At 35.2% G+C, this 15,498-nt stretch overlaps 1 protein-coding gene across 4 annotated transcripts in view; it reads left to right on the forward strand.

The window, feature by feature from the left end:
- MIPOL1 (mirror-image polydactyly 1) overlaps positions 1–12,005 on the forward strand; it is a 305,514-nt gene extending 293,509 nt beyond the window's left edge. For all 4 annotated transcript variants that reach the window (XM_049705939.1, XM_033428397.2, XM_049705940.1 and 1 more), the window contains one exon: positions 10,942–12,005. In XM_049705939.1, coding sequence (XP_049561896.1) covers positions 10,942–11,008 — 67 coding nt within the window. In that variant the 3' untranslated portion in view covers positions 11,009–12,005. The remainder of the gene's footprint in view (positions 1–10,941) is intronic.
- The last annotated feature ends 3,493 nt before the right edge of the window (positions 12,006–15,498 follow it).

The following is a 15,498-nucleotide window of genomic DNA, read 5'->3' on the forward strand; positions in this document are numbered from 1 at the left end:
GATTGAACTTAAATCTATATCATAAACTTTTTAAAGTATGCAGTGTTGTGACCTTAAGTACATTCACATTTTTGTGCTCACTAGAAGCTATCTGGATTCCATACCTATAGGCCAATTTGCATCCATCCCATCTCTACATTCTTGCCAGTGTGATCCTTCTAAAAGGCAAATGATGTTACTAGATGAGTTAAAACCCTTTTATTGCTTCCCACTGTCTACATTAGTGGTTTCATCACAAAGTTTTCACAGGTCCAAGCTGCAGTGAGAGAAAAAAAAATCAATGGACCAAGGTTTTCTAAATTTTTTCAACTTAAAGGTTGGGTAGTTAATGAATGGCAACATTAATCAAAATAAGAAATACTGAAATATGCATGGAAGGCAAAATAAGCTTTGTTTTAGATATGCTCATTATCATATCCTGTGGAATAACAAGAGATATCTTGAAGGCAGTTGGATATTTGAGTCTGAAACTCAGAGGAGAGTTTTAGGTTAATGGTCTGTATTTGGGAGCCATAAGCATTTAAGTGGAATCAAGGGAACAAATAACAACTTTTGAGGAAAGTATGAAAAGTGTTATGAAAAGGAGGTAAAACAACATCTAAGAGACCAGCAGAGGAAGAACAGCCATAATAGTAAAAGAATAAACTATATTTAAATCTTTTTCGTGCCCTGCTGCCATGATTAAAAGAGGGCAAGATCTTTGATACTAATGGCCAATCCAAAGGACAGCATTTCTCGTGGCTTTTCTGTCTCCTCTACTGGAAGGATGATTTTTATCCATGTCTCTTGGATTTCCCTGGTTCTTTCTCCTAGAAAAACGAAATTCAGAAGCCAAATATGTTTGATCAGGCAATCTCGTTGCCTAAATAGTAGAAATGGAATGTTTTTTTCTATGGAGGAAATTGTCCAGCCAACAAGAATTCTCCTCTCCATTGACAGATAAAAAAATTGCTCTCAAAAATGGAATCTCTAGAGAGATTTTTCAATTGAGGATAAGGAATTTTTCACTTTTTCACTGTCTTCACTTCTTTCTCTCACTTTGCAAAAAATATTATCTAGTCAATAAGAGTAGTCCAACCCCATAAAAAAATCAAAAATAAACCTCAAAAGTCACAGTACTTTTGGAAGCAATGTAGCACATCAGAGAGATCAGGGTTGTGGTAATTACACCTTGTGATGTATTCCAACTCCAAAACTTAATAGCAGTATGGTTCTGATCAAATTACCTTCTATATGCTTTGGTTTGTCATCTGATGATGACATCTACTCCATGGAGTTGTAATGAAAATTAAATATGTGCATAAATTACTTCTTATAGTTCCTGGCACATAGTCAGTATTCGTTACATATTACTTGCCTTTTAAAATGTATCACAATATTCATTAAGATTGAAAAATTAAACCAATTCAGAAAATTGGTAAATAACTTATGGTTCATCTACTTGATGGAAAACTATGTATTTCATTGTAGTACATACATCTTACATAGTCACAAAGAAAGTATAAAAGTGATGTTAACGGAAAAAATTAGGATTTCTTTCTAAAGTGTAGCTGCAAATGTATTTTTTAAGTTTACAAAAAAATTTATGTTATAGAAAATAATAGACTGTAACTATTATTTCCTACTTATGTACAGTGTCATCAATTTACTTTCTTATAATGTGTTACTAAACTAGCAGATGAAATACACCAGTAAATACTTACCCAATTTGGGTTGGCATCGTGAACGCGGCCTGAAGGGGGCTACTATGCCACAGCTAGCCGGGAGGGAGTCCGGGAAAAAGTCTGGAACTGCCTAAGAGGCAAGAGACAATTGTTTCAGGGTGCGTGAGGAGAGTGGATTCAGAGCACTGCCTAAACAAGCTTGAGAGGCAGGAGCCGCAGCTATCAGCACCCCAGAGACGGGCATGAGACACTAAGGCAGCTGCTGCAGCCAACAAGAAGCCTGTGTGCAAGCACAGGTCTCTATCCACACCTCCCCTCCCGGGAGACTGCAGCCCGCCACTGCCAGGGTCCCGTGATCCAGGGACAACTTCCCTGGGAGAACGCACGGTGCACCTCAGGCTGGTGCAACGTCACTCAGGCCTCTGCCGCCACAGGCTCACCCCGCATTCTGCACCCCTCCTTCCCCCCGGCCTCAGTGAGCCAGAGCCCCCGAATCAGCTGTTCCTCTAACCCCGTCCTGTCTGAGCTAAGAACAGATGCCCTCAGGTGACCTACACGCAGAGACGGGGCCAAATCCAAAGCCGAACCCCAGGAGCTGTGTGAACAGAGAAGGGGAAATTTCTCCCAGCAGCCTCAGGAGCAGCAGATTAAATCTCCACAGTCAAGTTGATGTACCCTGCATCTCTGGAATACCTGAATAGACAACGAATCATCCCAAAATTGACGTGGTGGACTTTGTGTGATTTTGTCTATATATTTTGCTTTTACCGTTTGTCCTAGGGTTCTGTCTGTAGGTTTTCGGATTTTTTGTGGGGTTTTTTTGGTATAGTTTTTTGGCACTTGTTATTATTGGTGGATTTGTTTCTTGGTTTAGTTGCTCTCTTCTTTCTTTCTTTTTTTTATTGCTTTTCACTTTTTTAAATTTTTAATAATTTTTTTATTTTAATAACTTTTATTTTATTTGTTTCTTTCCTTCTTTCTTTTTTTCTCCCCTTTCTTCTAAGCTGTGTGGCTGACAGGGTCTTGGTGCTCCGGCCGGGTGTCAGGCCTGTGCCTCTGATATGGGAGAGCCAAGTTGAGGACATTGGTCCACCAGAGACCTCCCGGCTCCACATAATATCAAACGGCAAAAGCTGTCCCAGAGATCTCCATCTCAACACTAAGACCCACCTCCACTCAACTACCAGCAAGCTACAGTGCTGGACAACCTAGACCAAACAACTAGCAAGACAGGAACACAACCCCACCCATTAGCAGAGAGGCTGCCTAAAATCATAATAAGATCACAGACACCCCAAAACACACCACCAGACATGGTCCTGCCCACCAGAAATACAAGATCCAGCCTCATCCACCAGAACACAGGCACCAGTCCCCTTCACCAGGAATCCTACACAACCCACTGAACCAACCTTAGCCACTGGGGGCAGACACCAAAAACACAGGGAACTACAAACCTGCAGCCTGCAAAAAGGAGACCCCAAACACAGTAAGCTAAGCAAAATCAGAAGACAGAGAAACACACAGCAGATGAAGGAGCAAGGTAAAAACCCACCAGACAAAACAAATGAAGAGGAAATAGGCAATCTACCTGAAAAAGAATTCAGAGTAATGGTAGTAAAGATGATCCAAAATCTTGGAAATAGAATGAAGAAAATACAAGAAATGTTTAACAAGGACCTAGAAGAACTAAAGAGCAAATAAACAATGATGAACAACACAATAAATGAAATTAAATATTCTCTAGAAGGAATCAGTAGCAGAATAACTGAGGCAGAGGAACAGATAAGTGACCTGGAAGATAAAATATTGGATATAACTACTACAGAGCAGAATACAGAAAAAAAGAATGAAAAGAATTGAGGACAGTCTGAGAAACCTCTGAGAAAACATTAAATGCACCAACATTTGAATTATAGGGGTCCCAGAAGAAGAAGAAAAAAAGAAAAGGACTGAGAAAATATTTGAAAAGATTATAGTTGAAAACTTCCCTAATATGGGAAAGGAAATAGTTAAGTCCAGGAAGTGCAGACAGTCCCATACAGGATAAATCCAAGCAGAAACATGCCAAGACACATATTAATCAAGCTATCAAAAATTAAATGCAAAGAAAAAATATTAAAAGCAACAAGAGAAGATCAACAAATAACATACAAGGGAATCCCCATAAGCTTAACAGTTGATCTTTCAGAAGAAACTCTGCAAGCCAGAAGGGAGTGGCAGGACATATTTAAAGTGAAGAAAGGGAAAAACCTACAACCAAGATTTTTCTACCCAGCAAGGATCTCATTCAGATTGGACAGAGAAATCAAAACCTTCACAGACAAGCAAAAGCTAAGAGAATTCAGCACCACCAAACCAGCTTTACAACAAATGCTAAAGGAACTTCTGTAGGCAGGAAACACAAGAGAAGGAAAAGACCTACACTAATACACTGAAAAAAATTATGAAAATGGGAATAGGAACATACATATCAATAACTACCTTAAATGTAAATGGATTAAATGCTCCAAACAAAAGACATAGACTGGCTGAATGGATACAAAAACAAGACCCATATATATGCTGTCTACAAGAGACCCACTTCAGACATAGGGACACATACAGACTGAAAGTGAGGGGAAGGAAAATGATGTTCCATGCAAATGGAAATCAAAAGAAACCTGGAGTAGCAATTCTTATATCAGAAAAAATAGACTTTAAAATAAAGACTATTACAAGAGACAGAGAAGGACACCACATATTGATCAAGGGATCAATCCAAGAAGAAGATATAACAATTGTAAATATTTATGCACCCAACATAGGAGCACCTCAATATGTAAGGCAAATGGTAACAGCCATAAAAGAAAAATCGACAGTAGCACAATCATAGTAGGGGACTTTAACACCCCACTTTCACCAATGGACAGATCATCCAAAATGAAAATAAATAAGAAATGCAAACTTTAAATGATACATTAAACAAGATGGACTTAATTGATATTTATAGGACATTCTATCCAAAAACAGCAGAATACACTTGTCAAGTGCTCATGAAACATTCTCCAGGATAGATCATATCTTGGGTCACAAATCAAGCATTGGTAAATTTAAGAAAATTGAAATTGTATCAAGTATCTTTTCCAACCACAACGCTATGAGACTAGATCTCAATTACAGGAAAAAATCTGTAAAAACTACAAACACATGGAGGCTAAACAATACACTACTAAGTAACCAGGAGATCACTGAAGAAATCCAAGAAGAAATTAAAAAAAATACCTAGAAACAATGACAATGACAACACGACAACCCAAAACCTATGGGATGCAGCAAAAGCAGTTCTAAAAGGAAAGTTTATAGCAATACAATCCTACCTCAAGAAACAAGAAACATCTCAAATAAACAACCTAACTTTACACCTAAAGCAATTAGAGAAAGAAGAACAAAAAAACCCAAAGTTAGCAGAAGGAAGGAAATCATAAAAATCAGATCAGAAATAAATGAAAAGAAATGAAGGAAACAATAGCAAAGATCAATAAAACTAAAACTGGTTCTTTGAGAAGATAAACAAAATTGATAAACCATTAGGCAGACTCAACAAGAACAAAAAGGGAGAAAACTCAAATCCATAGAATTAGAAATGAAAAAGGAGAAGTAACAACTGACACTGCAGAAATACAGAGGATCATGAGAGATTACCGCAAGCAGCTATATGCCAATAAAATGGACAACCTGGAAGAAATGGACAAATTCTTAGAAAAACACAACCTTCCAAGGCTGAACCAGGAAGAAATAGAAAATTTAAACAGACCAATCACAAGAACTGAAATTGAGACTGTGATTAAAAATATTGCAACACACAAAAGCCCAGGACTAGATGGCTTCACAGGCGAATTCTATCAAACTTTTAGAGAAGAGCTAACACCTATCCTTCTCAAACTCTTCCAAAATATAGCAGAGGGTGGAACACTCCCAAATTCATTCTACGAGGCCACCATCACCCTGATACCAAAACCAGACAAAGATGTCACAAAGAAAGAAAACTTCAGGCCAATATCAATGATGAACCTAGATGCAAAAATCCTCAACAAAATACTACCAAACAGAATCCAGCAGCACATTAAAAGGGTCATACACCATGATCAAGTGGGGTTTATCCCAGTAACGCAAGGATTCTTCAGTATATGCAAATCAGTCAGTGTGATAAAGCATCTTAACAAATTGAAGGAGAAAAACCATATGATCTTCTCAATAGATGCAGAAAAACCTTTCAACAAAATTCCACACCCATTTATGACAAAAACCCTTCAGAAAGTAAGCATACAGGGAACTTACCTCAACATAATAAAGGCCATATATGACAAACCCACAGCCAACATCATTCTCAATGTTGAAAAACTGAAACCATTTCCTCTAACATCAGGAACAAGACAGGGTGGTCCACTCTCACCGCTATTATTCAACATAGTTTTGGAAGTTTTAACCACAGCAATCAGAGAAGAAAAACAAGTAAAAGGAATCCAAATCAGAAAAGAAGAAGTAAAACTGTCACTTTGCAGATGACACGATACTCTTCATGGAGAATCCTAAAGATGCTACCAGAAAACGACTAGAGCTAATTAATGAATTTGGTAAAGTAGCAGGATACAAAATTAACACACAAAAATCTCTTGCATTCCTATACACTAATGATGAAAAATCTGAAAGAGAAATGAAGGAAACACTCCCATTTACCACTGCAACAAAAAGAATAAAATACCTAGGAATAAACTTACCTAAGGAGATAAAAGACCTGTATGCAGAAAACTATAACCTGATGAAAGGAATTAAAGATGACACAAACAAATGGAGAGATATACAATGTTCTTGGATTGGAAGAATCAACATTGTGAAAATGACTCTAGTACCCAAAGCAATCTACAGATTCAATGCAATCCCTATCAAACTACCAATGGCATTTTTCACAGAACTAGAACAAAAAAATTTCACAATTTCTATGGAAACACAAAAGACCCCGAAGAGCCAAAGCAATCTTGAGAAAGAAAAATGGAGCTGGAGCAATCAGGCTCCCAGACTTCAGACTATACTACAAAGCTACAGTAATCAAGACAGTATGGCACTGGCACAAAAACAGAAATATAGATCAATGGAACAGGATAGAAAGCCCAGAGATAAACCCACACACATAAGGACACCTTATCTTTGATAAAAGAGGCAAGAATATACAGAGGAGAAAAGACAGCCTCTTCAATAAGTGTGCTGGGAAAAGTGGACATCTACATGTAAAATAATAAAATTAGAACACTCCCTAATACCATACACAAAAATAAACTCAAAATGGATTAAAGACCTAAATGCAAGGCCAGACACTATAAAACTCTTAGAGGAAAACATAGGCAGAACACTCTATGACATAAATCACCGTAAGATCCTTTTTGACCCACCTCCTAGAGAAATGGAAATAAAAACAAAAATAAACAAATGGGACCTAATGAAACTTAAAAGCTTTTGCACAGCAAAGGGAAACATAAACAAGACGAAAAGACAACCCTCAGAATGGGAGAAAATATTTGCAAATGAAGCAACTGACAAAGAATTAATCTCCAAAATTTACAATCAGCTCATGCAGCTCAATATCCAAAAAACAAACAACCCAATCCAAAAATGGACAGAAGACCTAAACAGACATTTCTCCAAAGAAGAAATACAGTTTACCAACAAACACATGAAAGGATGCTCAACATCACTAATCATTAAAGAAATGCAAATCAAAACTACAATGAGGTATCACCTCACACAGGTCAGAATGGCCATCATCAAAAAATCTACAAACAATAAATGCTGGAGAGGATGTCGAGAAAAGGGAACCCTCTTGCACTGTTGGTGGGAATGTAAATTGATACAGCCACTATGGAGAACAGTGTGGAGGTTCCTTAAAAAATTTAAAAAAAACTACCATATGACCCAGCAATCCCATTACTGGGCATATACCCTGAGAAAACCATAATGCAAAAAGAGTCATGTACAACAATGTTCATTGCAGCTCTATTTACAGTAGCCAAGACATGGAAGCAACCTAAGTGTCCATCAACAGATGAATGGATAAAGAAGATGTGGCGCATATATACAATGGAATATTACTCAGCCATAAAAGGAAATGAAATTGAGTTATTTGTAGTGAGGTGGATGGACCTAGAGTCTGTCATACAGAGTGAAGTAAGTTAGAAAGAGAAAAACAAATACCGTATGCTAACACATATATATGGAATCTAAAGGAAAAAAATGGTTCTGAAGAACATAGGGGCAGGACAGGAATAAAGACAGATGTAGAGAGTGGACTTGAGGACACGGGGAGGGGGAAGGGTAAGCTGGGACAAAGTGAGAGAGTGGCATGGACAAATATACACTACCAAATGTAAAATAGATAGCTAGTGGGTAGCAGCCACATAGCACAGGGAGATCAGTTCGGTGCTTTGTGACCACCTAGAGGGATGGGAAAGGGAGGGTGGGAGGGAGATGTAACAGGGAGGAGATATGGGGATATATGTTTATGTATAGCTCATTCACTTTGTTCTAAAGCAGAAAGTAACACACTATTTTAAAGCAATTATACTGTAATAGAGGTGTTAAAAAAAATACCCAATTTGACTTAAGTAGTAACTTGAGCAAACAGTTTAATGAAGCTATTAAGACAAATAATACATTAACCTATAATCTGAAATCTGTAGCTTTCTAGTAGCCAAAACTCTAGTGGAAGTAGCTTTGCAGTAAGAACAGGGAAACCAGGCCATATTTCTTACTGTCTTATCTTAGGACGTTGTATGAGGGTTTCCTTGTCTGTGCTTCAGTTCGTCATTTAAAATAGAGAAATTCTAATCTTAGATCTAACCCTTTTCCTATTCATGAAGTTTGTGGGAAGCTATTGCTGAGCAACATGTAAAGCAATTGGGCCCTATTTTATTAAAGTATGTAATTTTTAAAGAATATTATTGATTTGGACAGTAAAGAATAGCCTGCAGGCAGATCCTGCAAGATGGTTCAACAGACAGACGCACCTACCTTCCTGTCAGCACAGTCCATGTTTGGCAGGTGTAGTCCATTCCTTACAGGAAAGAATAGGTGCTTCATTGTGTTTCCAAAGTCAGTAAGCTTTTACAAAACTAAGTAATTGACATTTTTCTCATTTCTGAGATCAAATTTTCATAAATCATTCAACCTGAATAAACTGAGAATGTGGTTGTTCTAGTAATTGTTGAAATATAGTAAATACATTGCAAAATGTGATATTTAAGTATTTCCTCCAAACCTCTTACCTTAGCAAGATGTATTAAGAGTTCTAAATGGAAAGATATCCTACTGTGTGAAAAAGAAACTAAAGTAAAATGAGTCCATCTGTAAAGGAGAAGGCAAAAGAAGCACAAAACAGGTTCATCTCAGTAATTTGGCATTCTGTTGATTCAGAATTCATAGTGATAATAACTGTGCAGAGTAGAGCTTACTTTTACATTACGAGGAAGTTTTTTTAATAGTAATGCAAATGATATTGTGGGGGAGGGATATATTTAACCATCTTGAAAGTAATATTTTCTAACTTTTTACGATACATCCTGAGAAATTCTATTAGTGGCATATCAAGGTTTCTCCTGGGAGTCATTTGTTAAGAGTTAATTCAAGTTATTATCATATTTTACAGTACAGTTAAAATTTCATAGTGACATTTTTCTTCCCCCTCCTCCACAATTCAACGTAGTGAAACTTTGTCTTAAAGGATCTATGTAATCCTATGAATCATAATATTCAGAGTGTATAAAATAGCACTAGTTTTTATCAATAGGGAAAGTCCAACTAATACAGACTTATCTGTGAATACAGTGAATTGTCCAGTAAATCTTCTAGTTCAAGTATTTGCATCACTAGCTTAAACATGGTTTAATGGTTGTATATTACTTGTGTAAAATTTACGTTTGAGAAATTTGTAGTAATAAATTTAAGCAAGATTTGCATTTTTACTCTAAGATCATTACTATATTTCTCAAAGCAAATATACTTTTATGCACTGAATTGTTTGTTTCATATTCCTGTTTTCTATTAACAGAAGTCTTGATATATGCAGAATCATCCAATAAACTTGAGCTGTTTTCAGTGCTGCATGCATCCAATTAGTCCATCTAAACCAGTCTGTATGATGCTAAGAACACCCTCATTCCTTTAGTGTCTAGCTCTATGCTGTGTTTATTTGCAAAGGACCCTCATGCATGGGTCCATATAAATGAGGTAAGCTAGAACAGACTAGACTGTGTCACTCACCAGTCTTTGAGGAGGGAGCTTTGTGTATATGAAAACTGCTGGGTGTGATTTTCACTTATAAAGAAGATTTCTGTGTGTGTAACACCAAGCAAGATTTTTTGTTGAGGTTTTATGCTTGCGGGAAAGAAAATAAGGGGAAAAAATCAATTAATGATCTGATTCCATCATCTTTTGTCAAGCAAAACTGTCACTCATTCAATGAATGTGATTTCCCTCCCATAGAGTAGTCTAAGAACCTACAGAATGACTTCTGAATTTTTGACTCTATTTTCAGTATAATTGGTGAGTTTTTAATCAACTGAAAAATCACTTATCTTTGACTCAGAAGCATATATAGTCATTGCTAGCCTATTTATATTACTCAGGAATAGAAACTTTTAAAATGTAGTACAGAAAGTCTGGTTTTATTAGCATCAAATCATTTTTATACATTTAAGTTATATTCATACCATTGAGATATCAAGTTTTTCCAACTTAGCCACCTAATACCTGGCTTTAAACAGAAGAAATTTAATGCATAACAGTTGTACAATATACCAATATGTTACTTATTTAGCTAGGTAACAGATCTAAGGCTGATAGTATTTATGTATTGAAATATGTACTCTTGGTGAAAATCAGTTTGAAACTGCTCTATGTTTAATATGCCATCTTGTCATTGCATAGTAATGATTTCATTCATAACCGTAATGCAAGTAGGTAAATGTATTAAAATTAGTATCTTAGATTTTTCATGTAGCATCTAATGCTGACATAATCTGAAGATCTGGATTAAAGTTTGTGTTTTTGCTGTTTTTTTAACCTCAAATACTTGGCAGCCTGCACCCATGTCTCTCACTTACAGTAATGCTTTGTTTCTTAACATGACTACCAAGAATGCTTGGTCACAGGCAAATACTGTCCTTTTTCAGCCAAAACATTCCTGACAATAATTGCATGTTTTATAATCATTTTTTTCTCTCCTGCCCCCCTGCCCCCAACTTAGGTTGGAAAGGCTGGTGGACGTCCTGAGGAAGAAGGTTGGAACAGGGACCATGAGGACAGTGATCTGACTGAGAAAAAAACGACAGTCTGGGGAAGCAATCACATCTGGTGACCAGGCTGCTTCATTCAACACTGTGTAAACACTAAAGCCTTAACTTAGCAAACAGTTGTTAGAAGTAGGACACTCCAACCACATTCCAAGTTGAGATAAAATCAAATCACAAATGTTTAACCACTTTGCTGCTGACTTGAGTTATTTATCCAAATGTATTAACTACAGACTTTTACCAATGGGTAGCTATAAAGTTGCAGCTTATTTTGTAACTATTTTATATCTCACTGTATTTAATATAAATATTTTTGCTGAAAGACCATTATAGAAACATAGTAAAGTTGGTCAGGATCATATCTTCACATATGGCCCTTTCTGAATCAAAATACAGCAGAGTAAATATTGCCTAAACCTTAATCCACTGTGTTAGGTCAAAACTTCAAATACATACATTTTTCAATGTAGAGTTTATTTCTTAACCAATGAGAGAAGCACATACATAAGAGTGTATAGTCTTCCTTCAATGCATGCATGTAATCTTTGTTAGTTTTAAAGAATATTAAGTATAGATACCAAGAATCAAATGTATAATTTGCCTTAATAAGAGTTTGGTTTATTAAAATTACATTAATCAAGGCATGATTTTTCTCTCACTACAAATAATGCACACTGTTTTCAATAAAAAGAGGGTATTGTTAATGTGTACTTATAAATTCATGGTGTCAGTATTTTTTAAATGTTGGGTCTGAATAATGATCTAAACTCTATTTAAGCTGTAGAAATTGCCAAGTCTGGGCTTTCCTGGTGGCGCAAGTGGTTGAGAGTCTGCCTGCCGATGCAGGGGACACGGGTTCGTGCCCCGGTCCGGGAAGATCCCACATGCCGCGGAGCGGCTGGGCCCATGAGCCATGGCCACTGAACCTGCGCGTCCGGAGCCTGTGCTCCGCAACGGGAGAGGCCACAACAGTGAGAGGCCCGTGTACCACAAAAAAAAAAAGAAAGAAAGAAAGAAATTGCCAAGTCTGTCTAATAGGCTGGGATACTTTTGGCTTGAAAATTAGCATGTGCCAGCATGATGCTAAAAGGCAAGAGCCCATCAAACATATTAAGTATTCTTTTCTATTATCTTTATTTAGATTATCATTTGAATTTTTGTAATGGAGGAGGGGAATCTAATATATAATATACAAAAGAATTATAATTAAAAATATAAAGCCTTGGGGAAAAAAGTAAACCTGCGATTTGGTTCAGGATACCTACTTTTTTTTAATTTAAGGGATAATTTAAAATAATTACATCATGGCAGTCACTTCTAATCATATGAAATTATGAATAAAACTAAGATTTTTTGGCTTAGGAATGTATTTGGCTATAGGAAAAAAAATTTTTTTTTTAGATTGAATAGATGAGAAGCTGATAGAAAATAAATATGAGCGGAGCAGGATGAAATTGACAAGTAGAGGTGGAATTAGTGAAAATTTTGTAGGCAAGTGAAAAATTTTCGAAGTCCATACAATTTTTTAATTTATCTTTAAGATTGAACTAAATCTACCATTGCCTGTTTTCAGGACAAGTACAGAATACTTTATTACATACACCATTGGAGATTATGCCTTTGAATGCCTTTGAACTTTTTCTACTCTATGATAAAGGTGCTTTATCATAGGGTAACAAAAGAATCATGATGCAAACAAGCTCTATTTCTTTCATATTAAATCCATTGAATTAACTGGTAGAATCATCCCACTGAGTTCAAATTTAGAATTTACTCATGTTGCCTACTTTAAATTTTTTTTTTAACTATGAGAATTAGAAAATAAGGAACGATAGGGGTTAAAAATAAGCTAACTGGATTTACTCTACAGTCCTAAAGAGAATTATAGCCTCTCACAAACCAGTGACTATATAACTATACAAATTTGGAATAATTTGGTCATGCATGTCGTCTTCTCTCTGAGCTCTAACTGAAACATGTAACAGCTCCCTATGTGAAGGAAGAGCACCTTTCAAGTCATGCAGGTAAGTAAAAAGAAACAGTTCTTGTCACAAAATAGTCCATTTCTGAATCCTCTTCAAATAAATCACAAGTAAACTTGAATTTTCAGATTATTCCTGAAGAACAGACAAACCTTTATTGAGTTATTTTGCTTGAGGTTTTATAAAACACAAAGTGTAGAATAAAGACATTTTATAATTTCCAAACATCTCTTCCTATAACTATACAATCAGATTAGCACAACTAGTTCCTATAATCAATATCCAGAACTGTTATAGAGTTTGATATTATAACGTTAAATTTACAAAACAATTCTAACATCTACTGTTGCTCAGTGTAGGTAGTCTCCCCCAATTACCACATCCCCTTGAAAATGAGTTGTCTACAAAATTACAAATGCTTCAAGTATTTTTTTGGGGGGGGGGGGCGGGGAGGGTTGTATGAAGGAATAAGCTTACCCACTGAAGATCAGTTCTTTACATATTCAATTATAATGCAACATCTGAAGTATTCTACCACTGCCCAGAGAGGTTGCTTTGAGTTTACTTTAAACATCAAATCTGATTCCTATAGTAACGTGAGAATTTACTTTCCCTTGTAAAAAATAAGTAGTTCGGAGGAAAAGCAGAAAAGAGCATATAAATGTGTAGCACTCGATGATTTACAAAGTCCTTTCCCATCTGTATTTTTATTTGATCCTATCAACAATCATATAATAATAACAATATATTATATATATCAACCACGTAATAATGATAATGATGATAGTAATTTTAGTAGTAGTAGTAGTAGTACATTTTGCAAGCAAGGAAACACTCTCAGCAGGGCTAGGAATTTGCCAAGGACTGGCTAGGCCTTACAGCTGAGGTCTTAAGACTAAACTCCATGCAACCGTAGGTCTCCAGACCTTTCATTAAAAAAAAGTAAAAATCAAAGATTTTAACTCCTGCAATTTATTTTATTATTGTACCATTTCTTTTATACATATATTTGTGAATTTTCTACACATTTCTTTCAATGAAGTACTATAATATGAGCTGCATATGCAAATAACATCACATTATTACTACCTCTCTATAGTGTTATAGTGGCAGCATTAGCCTTAGCCTTCACTAATTAGGAATATTGTGACAATTCATTGTTGATAAAAAATAGCCTGAGTTGCTTATAAGCAAAGCCTAAGCAGTTATAGCAAAGTTACTAGTTAATTATTATGTGAGAAATTTTCATTCTACTTTTATAAATAAGCCATTATGTTAAAATTATTTAAAATATTTTTCTTTTTTCAGTGAGAAAGTTGATCCTGTGTATATTTCAGTATGCAAATAAACTGATGAATCTTCTTATCCGGTCACTTACCAATAGAATTAGTTTATTGCACAAAAAAAGTTAGAATATTAAAAATTTATAGTTTTAATATTGAATAAAGTTGCATAAAAAGCCATTTTATAGATAGTGTATTTTTAAAGATAATTATTGAAGTGTCTGTCTTTAAATACTCATGACTAGTGAGGCATTATAATGATAAAATAGCCATGGCCTATACATTTGTCTTCTGGCATAAGGTTTGTATAGAACCCAAATTTTTCACAAGACATTATTGTGTTGTTGATAACTGCTATTTTCAGATAACCTGTCTATCCGTATTGAGATATATATAGATATATAAATACACAGACACATACACACACAAATACATTTGTCTTTCTAAAAAATTGATTTATAAGTCAATTGTTAGGCTTCAGTGATTTCAGCATTTTGTTCATCTTTTATTACAAATGCATGTGGTTTCTGAGGCTTTTAAATAAATACATGAAATGGTTGAAAGATTTATATTGCTCGTGCTTAGCTAAATATGTCATCTCTAGAAAAGATGTGGTTTATTTTGGCACTGTTTTAAAAACTCAAATATTTTAAACATTTGTTAAGTTGGAGCTTGCACATTTGAACTAGTAGCATACGTTCCAGAATAGCATCTCAAGTTACCAAATTTTTTGTAATCCTTTTACTAGAATAACTTTTTTTGGAAAGGTTTTCTTTTCTTTTTTATTATGTACTTTAAGTTAAATTTATAAAGGTTGAAGTTATTTTTTTTTGATATATAAGTTTATTTACACATACATACATATTATTTTTAATAGAAAAAATCAGATTACATATATTTAAAATGTATTTTTCTGTTTGTGCCTAATAATACATCACTGACATCTTTTCATATTGGTATTCCATATAGAAAGCTCAATGTCATTTTTTTAATTGGATGAATATTTACATATATATGTATTTTTATTCCATAGACAGTTGGAATGCTTATTGGGGTATGCTTTTTTTTTCTCTCTTGGATTTCTCTTTATTTTTTTTTTTTATTTTTTTTTTAACATCTTTATTGGAGCATAATTGCTTTACAATGGTGTGTTAGTTTCTGCTTTACAACAAAATGAATCAGTTATATATATATACATATGCTCCCATATCTCTTCCCTCTTGTGTCTCCCTCCCTCCCACCCTCC

The sequence above is a fragment of the Orcinus orca genome, chromosome 2 (assembly GCF_937001465.1).
Source record: "Orcinus orca chromosome 2, mOrcOrc1.1, whole genome shotgun sequence".
In the NCBI taxonomy this organism is placed as follows: Eukaryota; Metazoa; Chordata; class Mammalia; order Artiodactyla; family Delphinidae; genus Orcinus; species Orcinus orca.